The sequence below is a fragment of the Malaclemys terrapin genome, chromosome 4 (assembly GCF_027887155.1).
Source record: "Malaclemys terrapin pileata isolate rMalTer1 chromosome 4, rMalTer1.hap1, whole genome shotgun sequence".
Lineage (NCBI taxonomy): Eukaryota > Metazoa > Chordata > Testudines > Emydidae > Malaclemys > Malaclemys terrapin.
In genome coordinates this window covers 37,719,052-37,731,799 of record NC_071508.1, presented here as the reverse complement: position 1 = coordinate 37,731,799, position 12,748 = coordinate 37,719,052, and the positions used below count along the sequence as shown (strand labels likewise).

The 12,748-nt window shown below is 45.9% G+C and overlaps 1 protein-coding gene across 1 annotated transcript in view; it reads left to right on the top strand.

Moving 5' to 3' along the window:
• The window catches only part of IGHMBP2 (immunoglobulin mu DNA binding protein 2), an 88,549-nt gene that overhangs the window by 73,710 nt on the left and 2,091 nt on the right, over positions 1 to 12,748 (top strand). Inside the window, exons 11-14 of the mRNA XM_054026056.1 lie at positions 2,531 to 2,625; positions 3,142 to 3,265; positions 6,271 to 7,110; positions 8,562 to 8,746. Coding sequence (XP_053882031.1) covers positions 2,531 to 2,625; positions 3,142 to 3,265; positions 6,271 to 7,110; positions 8,562 to 8,746 — 1,244 coding nt within the window. The remainder of the gene's footprint in view (positions 1 to 2,530; positions 2,626 to 3,141; positions 3,266 to 6,270; positions 7,111 to 8,561; positions 8,747 to 12,748) is intronic.

Sequence of the window (12,748 nt, the reverse complement as noted above, 5' to 3'; positions counted from 1 at the left end):
TGGGCAATAATGATGAAATTTTATCCCTTGGCATTACATAAAGCAGTGAATTTCACGTCTTTCCTTTATCTGATGGGGCCCACTTAGCCCTGTGTGTTCGGAAGATTGGCTTATTTCGATTAGCGTACACCATACATAAATGTTAGGAAGGAGAGTAGAAAAGCGAGCAGCTCTGACTTCCTCATACCAGCCGTTTACACAGTGTATTGTGGTGATGCCTGAACACTGTAATCATCTGAGACCAAAAGTAAACGCCCTCTCCCCCAATCCCTATATGCTGGCTGCTAGTACGATAGCATGTCCTTGCCTAGATTTTAAGCTCTCTGGGGCAGGTACTGTCCTCTTTGTTAGTTGTCTGTGCAGTGCTATATAGTGCCTGGCACAATAGATCCCTGATCCTTGACTGAGGTTCCCAAATAATAACAACCAAGTGTACCCAAAACTTTCGGCATCTCCCCTGGGCCAGCAATGCTGTGGACTCCCTGTCCCACACGCCGTCATCTCTACAGCAGCCTGGATTTTTTTCCTTTCTCACCAAGTATCTATCTGCCACATGGCAATGCAGCCTGCTTGACAACTAGGCTGCCCGCTTCAGGGATTAATTTTCTCTCTCTGCTCACTAGCCCAAATCCCATGCTTGGAATGTGCATGACATTGAATGTTCCAAGTGTCATGCTCTAGTTTCCTGGGTCTGAGGGCTTCTCTGGCAAGTCAGACCTGAAGAGAACATCACAGTCTTTACCAACTCAGCCTTTTTAACCTTCTTTCAATTGAAACCTATCTGTCTAGATGAGGTACTTATGTGACCCCTGTTACCACGGTATCTAAGTGCCTCACAATCTTTATTTCTCCTCACAACACTCCTGTGAGGTAGGTGGTGCTATTCTCCCTATTTTACAGATGGGGAACCAAGGCAGTAAGACTAAGTGACTTGCCCAAGGTCATGCAGGAAGTCTGTGGCAGAAGAGGGAATGGAACCTAGTCCTCCGAAGTCCCAGGTTTGTTGCCCTAACCACTGGGCCACCCTTCACCTCAAAGAACCTAGTTTTAGCAACTAAAGCTCTGATTCTGCAAACTTACCTGCTTGGCTACTCACTTGCAAACAGTTAAGCATGGGCGTAATAAGTGTTTGAAACATCAGGTATTAATACCGTATCCCGTGAACTTCTAGAGCTAGATGGTGCTTTGGACCATTGAAAGCCAAGATTCCAAGCTCCTAGACAGAACCCTGTGTACTCTGTGACAAACTGGACCTAAATTTTGCAACAAGATCCCTGGACTCTGCCACATTCTGGTGTCAAGGACTGGAAATTCAACGGCAGTTACCTTTAAACAAAAAAAATTGATTTTTAAAAAGTATTAAATACAACCGTAGGTAACAGTCAGTCCAGCAGCCCCGGGGTATTACTTTTCATGTTAAAGTCAATTTATTTTCTGCTGTCCCCATATTTATAGTTTTCAACAGGCAACTGATGTTGGTATTGACAAAGAGTAATTGAATTGAAGAAGTCGCCAGGGGTTTGGTGGGGTATGTGTGTTGGGGGAAAGCTGGACGTTTTGGCAGTTGAGCATGACCCTTGGTTTGTTGGGTTTGTACATTTTAGCATTGGGGAAGGGGTGGGAAGTATTGTGGGATAAGCACATTAGCTGGCCATTGTTAAAATGATCAATGGGGAAATGGTGATGTAAATGTGAACATTATTCACTACCTTCAGGATTCAGAGTTAACAGCTCATTGAGCTGAATGAGGTGATTTTTTTCTTCTCGGAGCTACTGAGTCAGGTTCTCTGCAGACTCAGGAAAATAACATTGCATCTCTTACACTTGGATGACATTTTCAAAGTTGTCTTCACAACAATGGGAGCTAGAAACTTTCTGATTAAAAGCTTAAATTCTAGATCACAATGTGGGAGAGGGTAGAAACTGCAGGAGATTCCATGGCTGTGTAATACACAGGGCCCTGCTTCTAGACAATCTAAAGTACTGACAACTGAAATCATGTCTGAATTGAAATGGGAGGATGGGAAGAAGCTTGATGATAATCAGAATGCTGTGATCATATGTTTAAATGGCTAGATATCTTATGATCTGGGAGAGCTAGAAATAAATGGATGGGAAACTGGGGAGTCCTAGCTTTCCAGCAGTATATAGCAATAAGCTCCATCCAAGGAGATTGTGGGATGGAACCCATTAAGACTTTCACCAGTCCTCTGTCTGCCAGTGCTTTTTTAAGCACTGGTGCAGGGGTTACTATAACAAGCCCTGTCCTTCTCTGACATTTTCACTGAACCCTGGGGCTTTCTGTCCACGTTGGTGCCATGATATATAAATCTGACTGGATATTTTCCATAAAAAGTCCAGAGGATATTTAAGGACGCAGTTGAGTTAGTTTGGAAAATGTAGCTTTTTCTTAATCACTGCAGCAGAAGTGAGCAGTTGAGTGGCCATCACCTTTTGGCTTTACCTGTCAACGTCCCTTGGAGTGAAATCGCCTGCTCTTGATTTACTGCTGGGTTTGGTTTTGCCCTAGGGGAAATGCGTCTTGTTGGCCTGCACGTCCAGGCTTTGGTGGAAGCTGGTGTTAAAGCAAGAGACATCGCTGTCATTGCTCCTTACAACCTCCAGGTGAGCGCACAGCACCCCCTCCACAGCTTTTCAAGCTGAGTGTAGAAGGAATACACTAGAACAAATCCAGATTCGCTAGTATTTTAAAATAATACTTAGTATGTTAAAGGTTCAGAGCCCAATAACTAATCCTCCCTAACGCTCCCTAGTATCCTCATATAGCAGGTGAGGGTGCTGAAATAGAGGGCCAGCCCTCTGCTGGTGTAAATGGGTCTCGTTTCAGGGGAGCCGAACCAATTTTTACCAGCTATGGATCTGGTCCAACAGGATTAAGTGACTATTCCAAGGCCACAGTGGGAATCAGTGTCAGAGATGGGATTGGAACTAAGGAGGTTCTTCATTAGCAGTCCAATGACCAGTCCCTTGGGTAATAGTCCTTCCCCTCAGGATATGCAAGTTCAGGCATGCGTGAATATGGAGGAAGGAAGGCACCTTCCAGGAGGGGGCGATATTGTTTTAATCCTTCTTATCTTGCATTTACCTTGTCCTTAATATGTGCATGTCCTTGTTTTTCAGGTGGACATGCTAAGAGAACATCTTTGTCACCGATATCCAGAGCTGGAAATTAAATCCGTAGATGGCTTCCAGGGACGGGAGAAGGAGGCCGTCGTGCTCTCCTTTGTGAGATCCAATCGGAAGGGTACGTGTTCCGTGCTGGACAGTGCTTTGGGGGAAGAGGAAGCTTGGTCACATAAAGAAATGGCAATAATTTAACACTGCAAAATTCTGCATTGCCAGTTCTTGTGATTTTTATTGCAAGCCTCTTGAGAGCTGCTGTTTTTTTCTGAAGTCCCCAGCTTTTGGAGCCACGTGATTACCTGAGAATCACAGCTTGTAGCCCTCACGATTGCAGAGAAAAGCTTGAAACTATGAATCCCAAGGGCTCACACAGCAGAAAGTAAATAAGAACTCAACGTGTATTATTTTTAAAATCTCATGATCTATACGTCCTCAGAAAATAATGAGAATGGCTTGACTCATCATTTTTGAACCCTTTGGGTTGGCAGTCCTGCACTCACATCACCGGCTTCCTACCTGGATGCGAGTCCCAGACATTCCCCACAGAACGCGGAATTCCTGGGGAAGCCTGTTTTTTGCATGCTTTCTCCCTTAGAGAAAGAGCAACCTGAATCTGCTATTGTAAATAATGCATAACACTGTTTGTTTTCAGAGCAAAATCTAGGGCAGAAAATTGGGTTCTTTCCTATCAGTGAATACAGGGGAAGATAATAGCTGGAATGAGGCTAGTCGCCTGAAGCTGGAAGTCTTATTCACTGGAGGTTTTCAAAAGGAGGCTGGACAGCCATCTGTCTTGGATGGTTTAGACACAACAAACCCTGCAGCGTGGCAGGGGTTAGACTAGACGACGTGGGCAGTTCCTTCTAACCCCATAATTCTTCTTAGACTCAATCTGCTGAACCATGTAATTGGGGCCCATTGCAACACATCTTGCACTCTCTGAACCATAAGGATTATCATTCAGAATCATTTCTATAGCACCATAAATGTGCATCCAGAGGTGGAAGTAAGCCGGTCCGGTACGGCATACTGGCAAGAGCCAGTACGCAGCTGACCATACCGGCAAAGGACAGCTTCCCCAGGCCGGCAATTTAAAAGGGCCCTGGGCTCCCAGCAGCAGCCAGAGCCCCTGGCCTTTTAAATCGCTGCCAGAGCCCCACTGCCGGAGCCCTGGGGTAGCAGCAGCCAGGAGCCCCAGGGCTCAGACAGCGATTTAAAGGGCCCGGGGCTTCCAGCAGTGGCCGGAGCGCCGGGCCCTTTAAATCACCGCCAGAGCTCTGGGGCTCCCGGCCGCTGCTACAGCTATCATGAGGCTCCAGCGGTGATTTAAAGTGCCTGGGGATTTAAAGGCCCCACCCGTTCCACCTGAGGCCCCACCCGTTCTGGTTGAGCCGCCCCCTCCCACCCCCCAGGACCCCGGCCCTGCGTACTCGTAAGTCCTTTAAGTTACTTTCACCCCTGTGTGCATCACACCTTTCAGACATAGAGTGAGACCCAAAGGACTTACGGTCTAAGACAGTTACAGACGAGACATTGAGCAGTGGTTCGGGAAAGGGAGGGGTGCAGGGTTTTAAGAGTGAGAGAAGGAATTGGGAAGGATTCATGGAAGAAGTGGGATTTGAGAAGAGATTGACGGAGAAGAGAGGGTGTTGGTGGTGATGACTGAAAGCCGTTAGTAATCAGGGCTCACTGCCATCTGACAGCTGTTGGTGTCTTACCCAGAATGAATTCAGTATAGGTGGCTACATCCCCAAACTCCCCATCACAGTCTGCTCCTGTTGTCATCTAGTTGGCATCTGAGCAGAGGCGTCACAGTAGGTGACAGCACTTCACTAAGGACAGGAGCCCAAATCTATCCTATTTCCCAAGGTGTATGTCAGAGAAACCCCACACTTTGGCACTGCTGACAGCCTCTGCCCAGTGAAGACCAGCAACTAAAACAGCAGGGGCATGAATGGCTCTGACCAGTGTCGGTCCCGGCCTGGCTCCACATTTTCATGACTGCTAAATATACTTGCAAAATCCAACAGTAAAGCCCACTTGTATTGCTGTGGATTTTAATAAGTAGAACTTTCTCAGCAGTCAGGTTCTCAGGAGGGATTGGAGAAGTGTATTCCAGCACGTTACTGCTTCTGCAAGCTGCCAGTGATATCTGGCAATTAACGCCAGGTCGTGGAGCACAGAGACGTGGCCACACACAATTCGCTATTAAAATCCAATGTGGCTTAATTCGTTCTGCATCATGATCCTCAGGTGCTCAGAATGAAGCTTGTCGTCTAGATCTGCGTAATGTTTATTTTTCCAGTTGTCTCCCATTTATCCATAGAAGCAGGAGACTCAGGAGCCGCCCACACTGGCCTTCTCACTAGCTGAGCCGAGCTGAGTCATTCTGGCATTTGCTATCTGTTATTACGGCTCCTTGAGAAAATAGCCAGAGAGCAGAAATAGACTTGGTGTAATCTCCTACATGTTTGTTATTTTTAACCCTTCGTCTGTGTGGGCATGGGGGAGGGGGTGTGACTTGGGACTGGTATATTTCTCTGCTTGTGAAAGTGAGACTGGTATCGATAGCTGGAGACAGACTATGGGTGGGCAGGTGCCGTGAAGGCTGATTTCTGCCAGTGTGTTGTAATTCTAATATGTAGCTTCCCCTTCTATTTCAGGCATTCCCTGCTGTTTCCTTCCTGAGCCCTCATTATAATCCATCCAGATAGTACCCCTTTTATAATGCTCTTCATCTTCAAATCCTTTATGCATTTATCCATTCTGTCACCTGTGAGCTATATACATATTGTTAGTTCCATTTAGCAGATGGTGAAACTGAGGCAGAGGTTGAATGACTTGTCCAAGGTCATAGAGGGAATCAGCTGTAGAGCCAGGATGGAACAGGAGTTGTTGCCTCCCAGTGTTCAGGCCACTAGATCCTGTGCTCCCTGCTATCTCACTCCGCAGCCAATACAATATCTTGGGCCAAATCCACAGCTGGAGTAAACCCCTGTAATTCCAATGACCTGTGCTGATTTACACCAGCTGAGGATCTGGCCTTTACTATGGAAACATTGCTGTTTGCGTGGCCAACCACCAGGCTGTAGTTTCTGATGGCCCAAGGGGGTTTGTGTTTTGTAGGCGAGGTGGGTTTTCTCGCTGAAGACCGGAGGATAAACGTGGCCGTGACTCGGGCACGACGCCATGTGGCAGTCATCTGTGACTCGCGGACCGTCAGCAGCCAGGCCTTTCTGAAACGGCTGGTGGATTATCTGAGTGAGCATGGGGAAGTGCGAACGGCCTTCGAGTACCTCGACGACATCGTGCCAGAAAATTACTCTCATGAGAACTCTCAAGGTCATAGCGAGCAAGGGGCAGGGCCTAAAGCCAGCACAACCTCTGCTCCGAAACCTCTGCCTGGAGGCTGGAAATCCAAACCAAATCCAACAAAACCATCCACACGCAAGCCAGCAGCAGGTCCCTTGCAGGGTGTGAACGAAGCCAGGGTGGAAAGACCAGAGATGAAAGACAATTCAGGCAAGTTCAGAGCCATGATGGTAGAGTTTCTGGAGAGCAGCGAGATGCAGTTGGATTTCCCTTCCTCCTTAAACTCTCATGACAGGATGCTGGTGCACCAAATGGCCGAAGAATATGGGTTGCAGCATGTAAGCACCGGGGAGGGGAGAGAGAGGTACATCAGCATCAGCAAGAGAACCACCACCGTCAGCTCCTCTCCAGTGAATACGGGTGGCAGTGAGCAAACCCCTCCTGCCGAATCTCAAAACCCTGCCAAAGAGGCGCTAGCCCCTGTCAAGAAGGGAGGAAGCAGCATGAGCTCAGGGAAAGTGGATCTGAAAACGCTGCACCTGGAGAGAATGCAACGGGAAAAAGCCAAACAGGAAGAGAGCATCAGAAAAAATCAGGAGCTGAGCATCAATTTGCAGGAAATAGCTGGAAGGAAACACAAAAAGGAAGCCAAAGGTAGGCCCCTCCTTCCGGGGATTTCCAGGGCTTTTCCTCTTTAACATTTTCCCCGCCTTTAGGAAGATTCGCTATTTCCATAGCAAAAGCCAGTCACACTGCAGGCTTCCCATTGTCACTGTTCCCTGGGCTCTTCTCAGAAGAGCCTAAGAAAATTAAGGTGCCCAGCTCCTGCTGAAATTCAGTGGGTGCCTAACTCCCTTAGGCTGCTTTGCAAATCCCAGCCTAAGACTGTAGCTATGTCAGACCTCTGAACACTGCACTGCTTTAGTAATGTACTCCCAGCTACAGCCTGTTTCTCTGCCTCTGCCCATGGATAGAACAGCCCTTTTCTGAATAGTGCCCCCTTTGGGAAGGCCTGCCTGGGGAGAAAAGCACCGTGGCATGGCCGGGGTTGGCCTGGGTCAGCTGGCTCAGGGGGCTTGGGCTGTGGGGCAAGAAATTGCTGTGTGGACATTGAACTTTACACAGCAGTTTTTCAGCCCCGAAGCCCGAGCCCAGCAAGCCCAAGTCAGCTGACCCACCAGCCGGGGGTATTTTATCCCCAGAGAGACATAGGCTTTGACAGTTTCCGTGAGATGAGGGATTCATAGAATTATTGACCATGCTTAAATCGAGGCCATGCAGGGCTCTCATTAATTCCCTACGTTTCCCCTCAGGGGATGAGCTGTGTATGCGTCCATAGACCATCTGACTAGACTTTCAGAAAGGTCACTGATGCTCATCTCCAAAGAAATAGCTCCTAGATGAGCATAGGAGATGGCTGGGGCCTGGATCTGTTTGTTGTGTAGAATGGATTGGAAGCTGCACTCTCATACTTAGAAATAGGCTTATTGACACGTGGGGCAAACATTGACATGTTGGGGATGCCGAGAGACACATGGGGCAAACATTGGCGTGTCAAGGATGATGAGAGACGCATGGGGCAAACATTGGCGTGTCGGGGATGACGAGAAGGAGGTAGAACTGTTTGAGGCTTAAGGCCACATGAGTCTTTAACTCAATGGCCAAGCTCTTATAGCACAAGGAGCCTGCAACAATCTGTTTCAGCATTACCAGTGAGTGTCCTAACAATGCCCAGTCAGTGGAAGGCAGATAAACACCAGGGTCGTGAAGAAAAACTGATTATGGGAACAATTAGAACAGGTTACAATCTGAGATGTGTGCTACTTACTGTTACATATCCACTACCGTGCATATGTGTCAGTGGCATATGCCACTTGGTACATCTCATTGTAGTATCTGGCTCTCGGCAACTGTTCTTGCTGATCATGGCTGGTTGGCGGTGTTTTGAGGCCAAATCCTCTGCTGGTGTGAATGGGCGAAGCTCTCTGGAATCTATAGAGCTGCACCCATAATACCAGCAAAGAATGTAGCCCGTTGTCTGTTGGGTTCATTTGATAACGGTCAGGTAATCAATTAAACTGTTGGGTTTTTCCCTGGACTTCTAGGAAAGACTGTGGTTAAAACCGGAGCGGACAGTACAGCTGAAGAAGATATCGATGCCCTGATTTCTGCAGCAGTGAAAGCTGACAATATATGTGGTTTCCCCAGGTGTAAAGCCAGCGTTACGACCTTGGGACAGCTCTGTCTGCATTGCAACAGGCGCTATTGCCTCAGCCATCACATCCCAGAGGTATGAGCTGTGTATGTCCACTTCAGACAGCCCTGAGGAGCTGTTTGAGTGCAGGGGGCTGAGCATTGCCAGGAGTTTGCCATCTGTTTAGTCTCTTGACCAAGCTTGACACAAGCTGAATTTTTATAACTTGTGAAATTGACTTTTCCTACTGAACGTTCTGAGGCTGATTTCCTTAGCATTGCTCTTGGCTTCTCAGAGAAGTTTAAAATGAAGGCTCTGCTCCAAAATCTGAGCACCATTTTGTTCTGGAGGAAACCCTATAAATCAGGAGCATTTGTAAAAAGTGAATGCAAAGAGCATACAGGTTTTGTTAGCAGTACACAGGCTATGAAGTCCTCCTGGTGATAGCTGCTTCTCTCTGTTACTGATCTCTGACATTTACATTTCTAGAAAATAGAAATAAAAAAGAAGAAAGGATGATCTTGGCGCAGTATTGGGGATCTGAAAAGGTGGATTTAATTCCCAAGTCAATTAGGGCTTGATTGTGCAGAGCTGCTGTGCACTCTGGCCCCAATAAAGCAAAGTATTTAGGCATGTGCTTAAGTGCTTTGCTGGATTGGGACCAGAGCGCTCAGCACCTTGCAGGATCAGCCCTTAAATTCTCTCTGCTTCAGATCCCCATCTGTAAAATGGAGATAATAGCACTTCTGTCTCCCATCCTTGGGACTGTGTAAGTAGTACAGTATCTAACACACTGGAGCCCGATCTCCGCTGGGGAGCCTACTACTGCAATACAGATAATGACCATAATGAAACCAACATGCACCCTGCTAGAATGTGAGTGAGACATAGAAGCAAGTCTAGAGGTGATGGTTAGCCCCCAGAGATGAAAAAATGGAGCATTTGCTCCCGGTGGTTTTTTTACACAGGGCTTTGTTGTGTTAGCTGTTTAGACTGATTTGAATTGTTTTCTATTGATGGTAAAAAAAAAAATCTCCTTTCACCTTTTTCTCCAGCAGAGACTTGAGAAAGGTTTTACTTGCTGTCAAGGTTCAGGTCCAGCATATTTTTTGTTTCCAAGCATGGGAATGTGTTAGTGCTGAAATAATGCAGCTCTTTGGAGTCCTTTCCCTCCCACAGAGTCTGAGTCACTTCCTCTCTGCAGATCTCACCTCAAAACCTTTCTTTCCTCCTCAGCTCGCAATTAACACTCAGGCCTTGTCTACACTGTGGGGGGAGATCAATCTGAGTTACGCAATTTCGGCTATGTGAATAATGTAGCTGAAGTCAACGTACTTAGATCTATTTACCGCGGGGTCCACGCTATGTGATGTTGACGGGCGTCTTCACTAGACCCGCTAAATCAACCACCAGTGCATCGATTGCCTTGTGTCGATCCCCCGGTAAGTGTAGACAAGCCCTCAGTGTTCTTGCTCTCCAGGGCATCTTGATGTAGAAGATGCTCCTTAAAACCCCCTATCTCTATTAATACCCACTGTGACAATCTCATACACAAAGTCCTTGATACCAGGACAAGGCCCGTCGGTTTGTCCTAATATCAGCAAGGAAAATCCAATCAGAAGTGTTGGGGGATAATACACTATTTGAAATATGCTCTGATCTAAAAAATACCCGTTTGCTTTATGTGCATGTAACTAACTCTAGATGAGCATGTGGAGATGAATCACATGGCAGTTGCATAAGTGACTTCTAGCTTATTCATTGTTTTTTAGATGACGGATTTAAAAAAAAATGCTTATGTAAATGTGATGCTAAGCTAATAGCACTGGCTAGAGCCAGGCATAGGACAGGTAGGTGCTAATGTGCCATCATGATAGGTGCAAGATGGGGCCCCCAATTCAGCAAGGTATTTAAGTATATGCCTACTTTTAAGCAGGTGAGCAGTACTGTTGATCCCAACTCCCTCCTCAGTTATTAATAAAAAAAATAATAATACCTAGCTCTTATATAGCCCAGTTCATCAGTAGATTTCATATAACGTTACAAAGGAGGTTGGTATCATTTAGAGCTGGGTGGTTTTTTCTCCAGTGATTTGCTGAAAAATGTATTATTCGGGCATGGAAAATATTTGTGAATTTGGGTAGAATTTGGCAAATAGTTTCAGCTCAAAAACCCCCCCAAAACAAAATTATCAGAAATGTCAGAATGATTCATTTTGAAAATGTCATTTCAAAAAAGGCAATTTTAATTGATATTTAATCCCCCCCCCCCCCCAGTTTTTAGTTTTGGTGAGAGAACCCCAAAATATTGTTTTGGTTTGAACTGAACTAGGTTTTGTGTTTTTTCAGTGTGAGTCCAGAACTGAAAAATCAATTTTTCACTCCACTGTAGTTTTCTTGTCCCCGTTTTACAGATGGGGAAACTGAGGCATGGTGCAGGGACATAATTTACCCAGGGTCATCCAGTAGGCCAGTGACAAAGCTGATAATAGAACTCAGGTCTCCTGAGTCCCAGTCCAGTGCTCTATCCAGTGGACTTGCTTTCTCTCTAGGAACTTTTTCCTCCCTGGTATGTTTGTAAAAAGCCTTTTTCATTCCCATTTACACAGGTAATCAGCTCATCTGTCTTTTTTTGATGCTTTTGCCTTTTCTTTGCCAAGCCTTACAGGCTGAGTGTTCTTGGCCTGCCTCTTCTCTTTCTGTATCCAGGGAAGGTTCTCTTTAACCTCAGATCTTTGAGCAGAAAACTGCAACGGCCACTTCTTCTTTCTTGAATTCTTTTCCAGAACAGTTGCCGATTGGAATTGTCAGAGTCTGAAGGGATTTAGGCACCCAAGTCCGATTCAAAGTCACCCAGGAGTCAGGTGCCACACCTCTGAAAATCCCAGCTATAGGCCTTGGCTCGCTAATTATCCTCCCTTCTAGAATTCCTCCGTAAAAAACCCCGCAGTAGGTAGATGTCGTATAATTGGCCACCCCCCATATTATGTCTCCAATAACTAACAATTGGCTTAAAAGCTGAAGCATGAGGTTTAATATCCCTTCAGAATTTTTGTTGTTATTAATTATAACAATTTAGCATAGTCTTGACATTAAAGCAGACGGAGCTGTACCTATTGCTGCCAGGGCATAGCTGGGATTTGAGCCCAGAACCTTTGGAACTAGAGGCTAGGGCCATACACCTAGGCCACACAGGTGGTTAAAGTTCTAAACTGAGTAAACTCAAGTAACTCATGGTCACTGGTTCTAAACTTCTCTGTCCTCATACACCTCATCAGTTCCTCCCTTTCAGTAAGTAGATCTGAGGAAGCTTCTTCTTGTTTGGAGATTTTGATTTCTGATTCCAAAAGTTGTGTCCACATGTTTGGCTGAACGAGTTACCCATCCAGTCTCTCTGTAAACTTCCTTCATGCTACTCTTTCAATGCACCCGAGTCTCTGTATTCCTAGACTGGACTTCTCCTGAGCAGACTTCCTGCTGGGCCAGATTGCATGGCAGCTTGATCCAGTTTTCACTGGGAAATATGAGGAGACCACCAAATTGATTTTTCATGTGTCACACCCAGAATCTGCACCCAGCTCTGCAGAGATGAAAAGCGGGTATATCTGAACTTTCTATGCCACCCTGTCAGACATTCATAGATTTTAAGGCCAGAATGGATAAGGAACTGTTATGATCATCTAGTCTGACCTGCATAACACAGGCCATTACATCACCCAGCAGAGTATCCTCTATACGTCTAAAAACCTAGCTGGTTCTGTAAACTACCGGTATCAGTGTAGATTATTCCACTGAAAAAACAAGATCTATTTCCATGGCAAAGAATATTTGTATTTATGTTCATTCAGAATCTGATTTGGACAGAATTTCATTTCATGGAGAATCTAATTGAGATTCTTTCCTTGATGAATTATAATGAAGAATTAAATGGGAATTAATTGTAAGGATAAAACCTGCTTCACTATCTTTTTGTTGCTTGTTTATTTGGGTTCAGCAGGTCAGACTTTGGTCTTATCTAGTAAGGGGTCAGGCTTGCTATTAACATGCAAACCAAACCTCTTAGCTCCTATTGGGATTGATGTGCATCTGGGGACTGAAC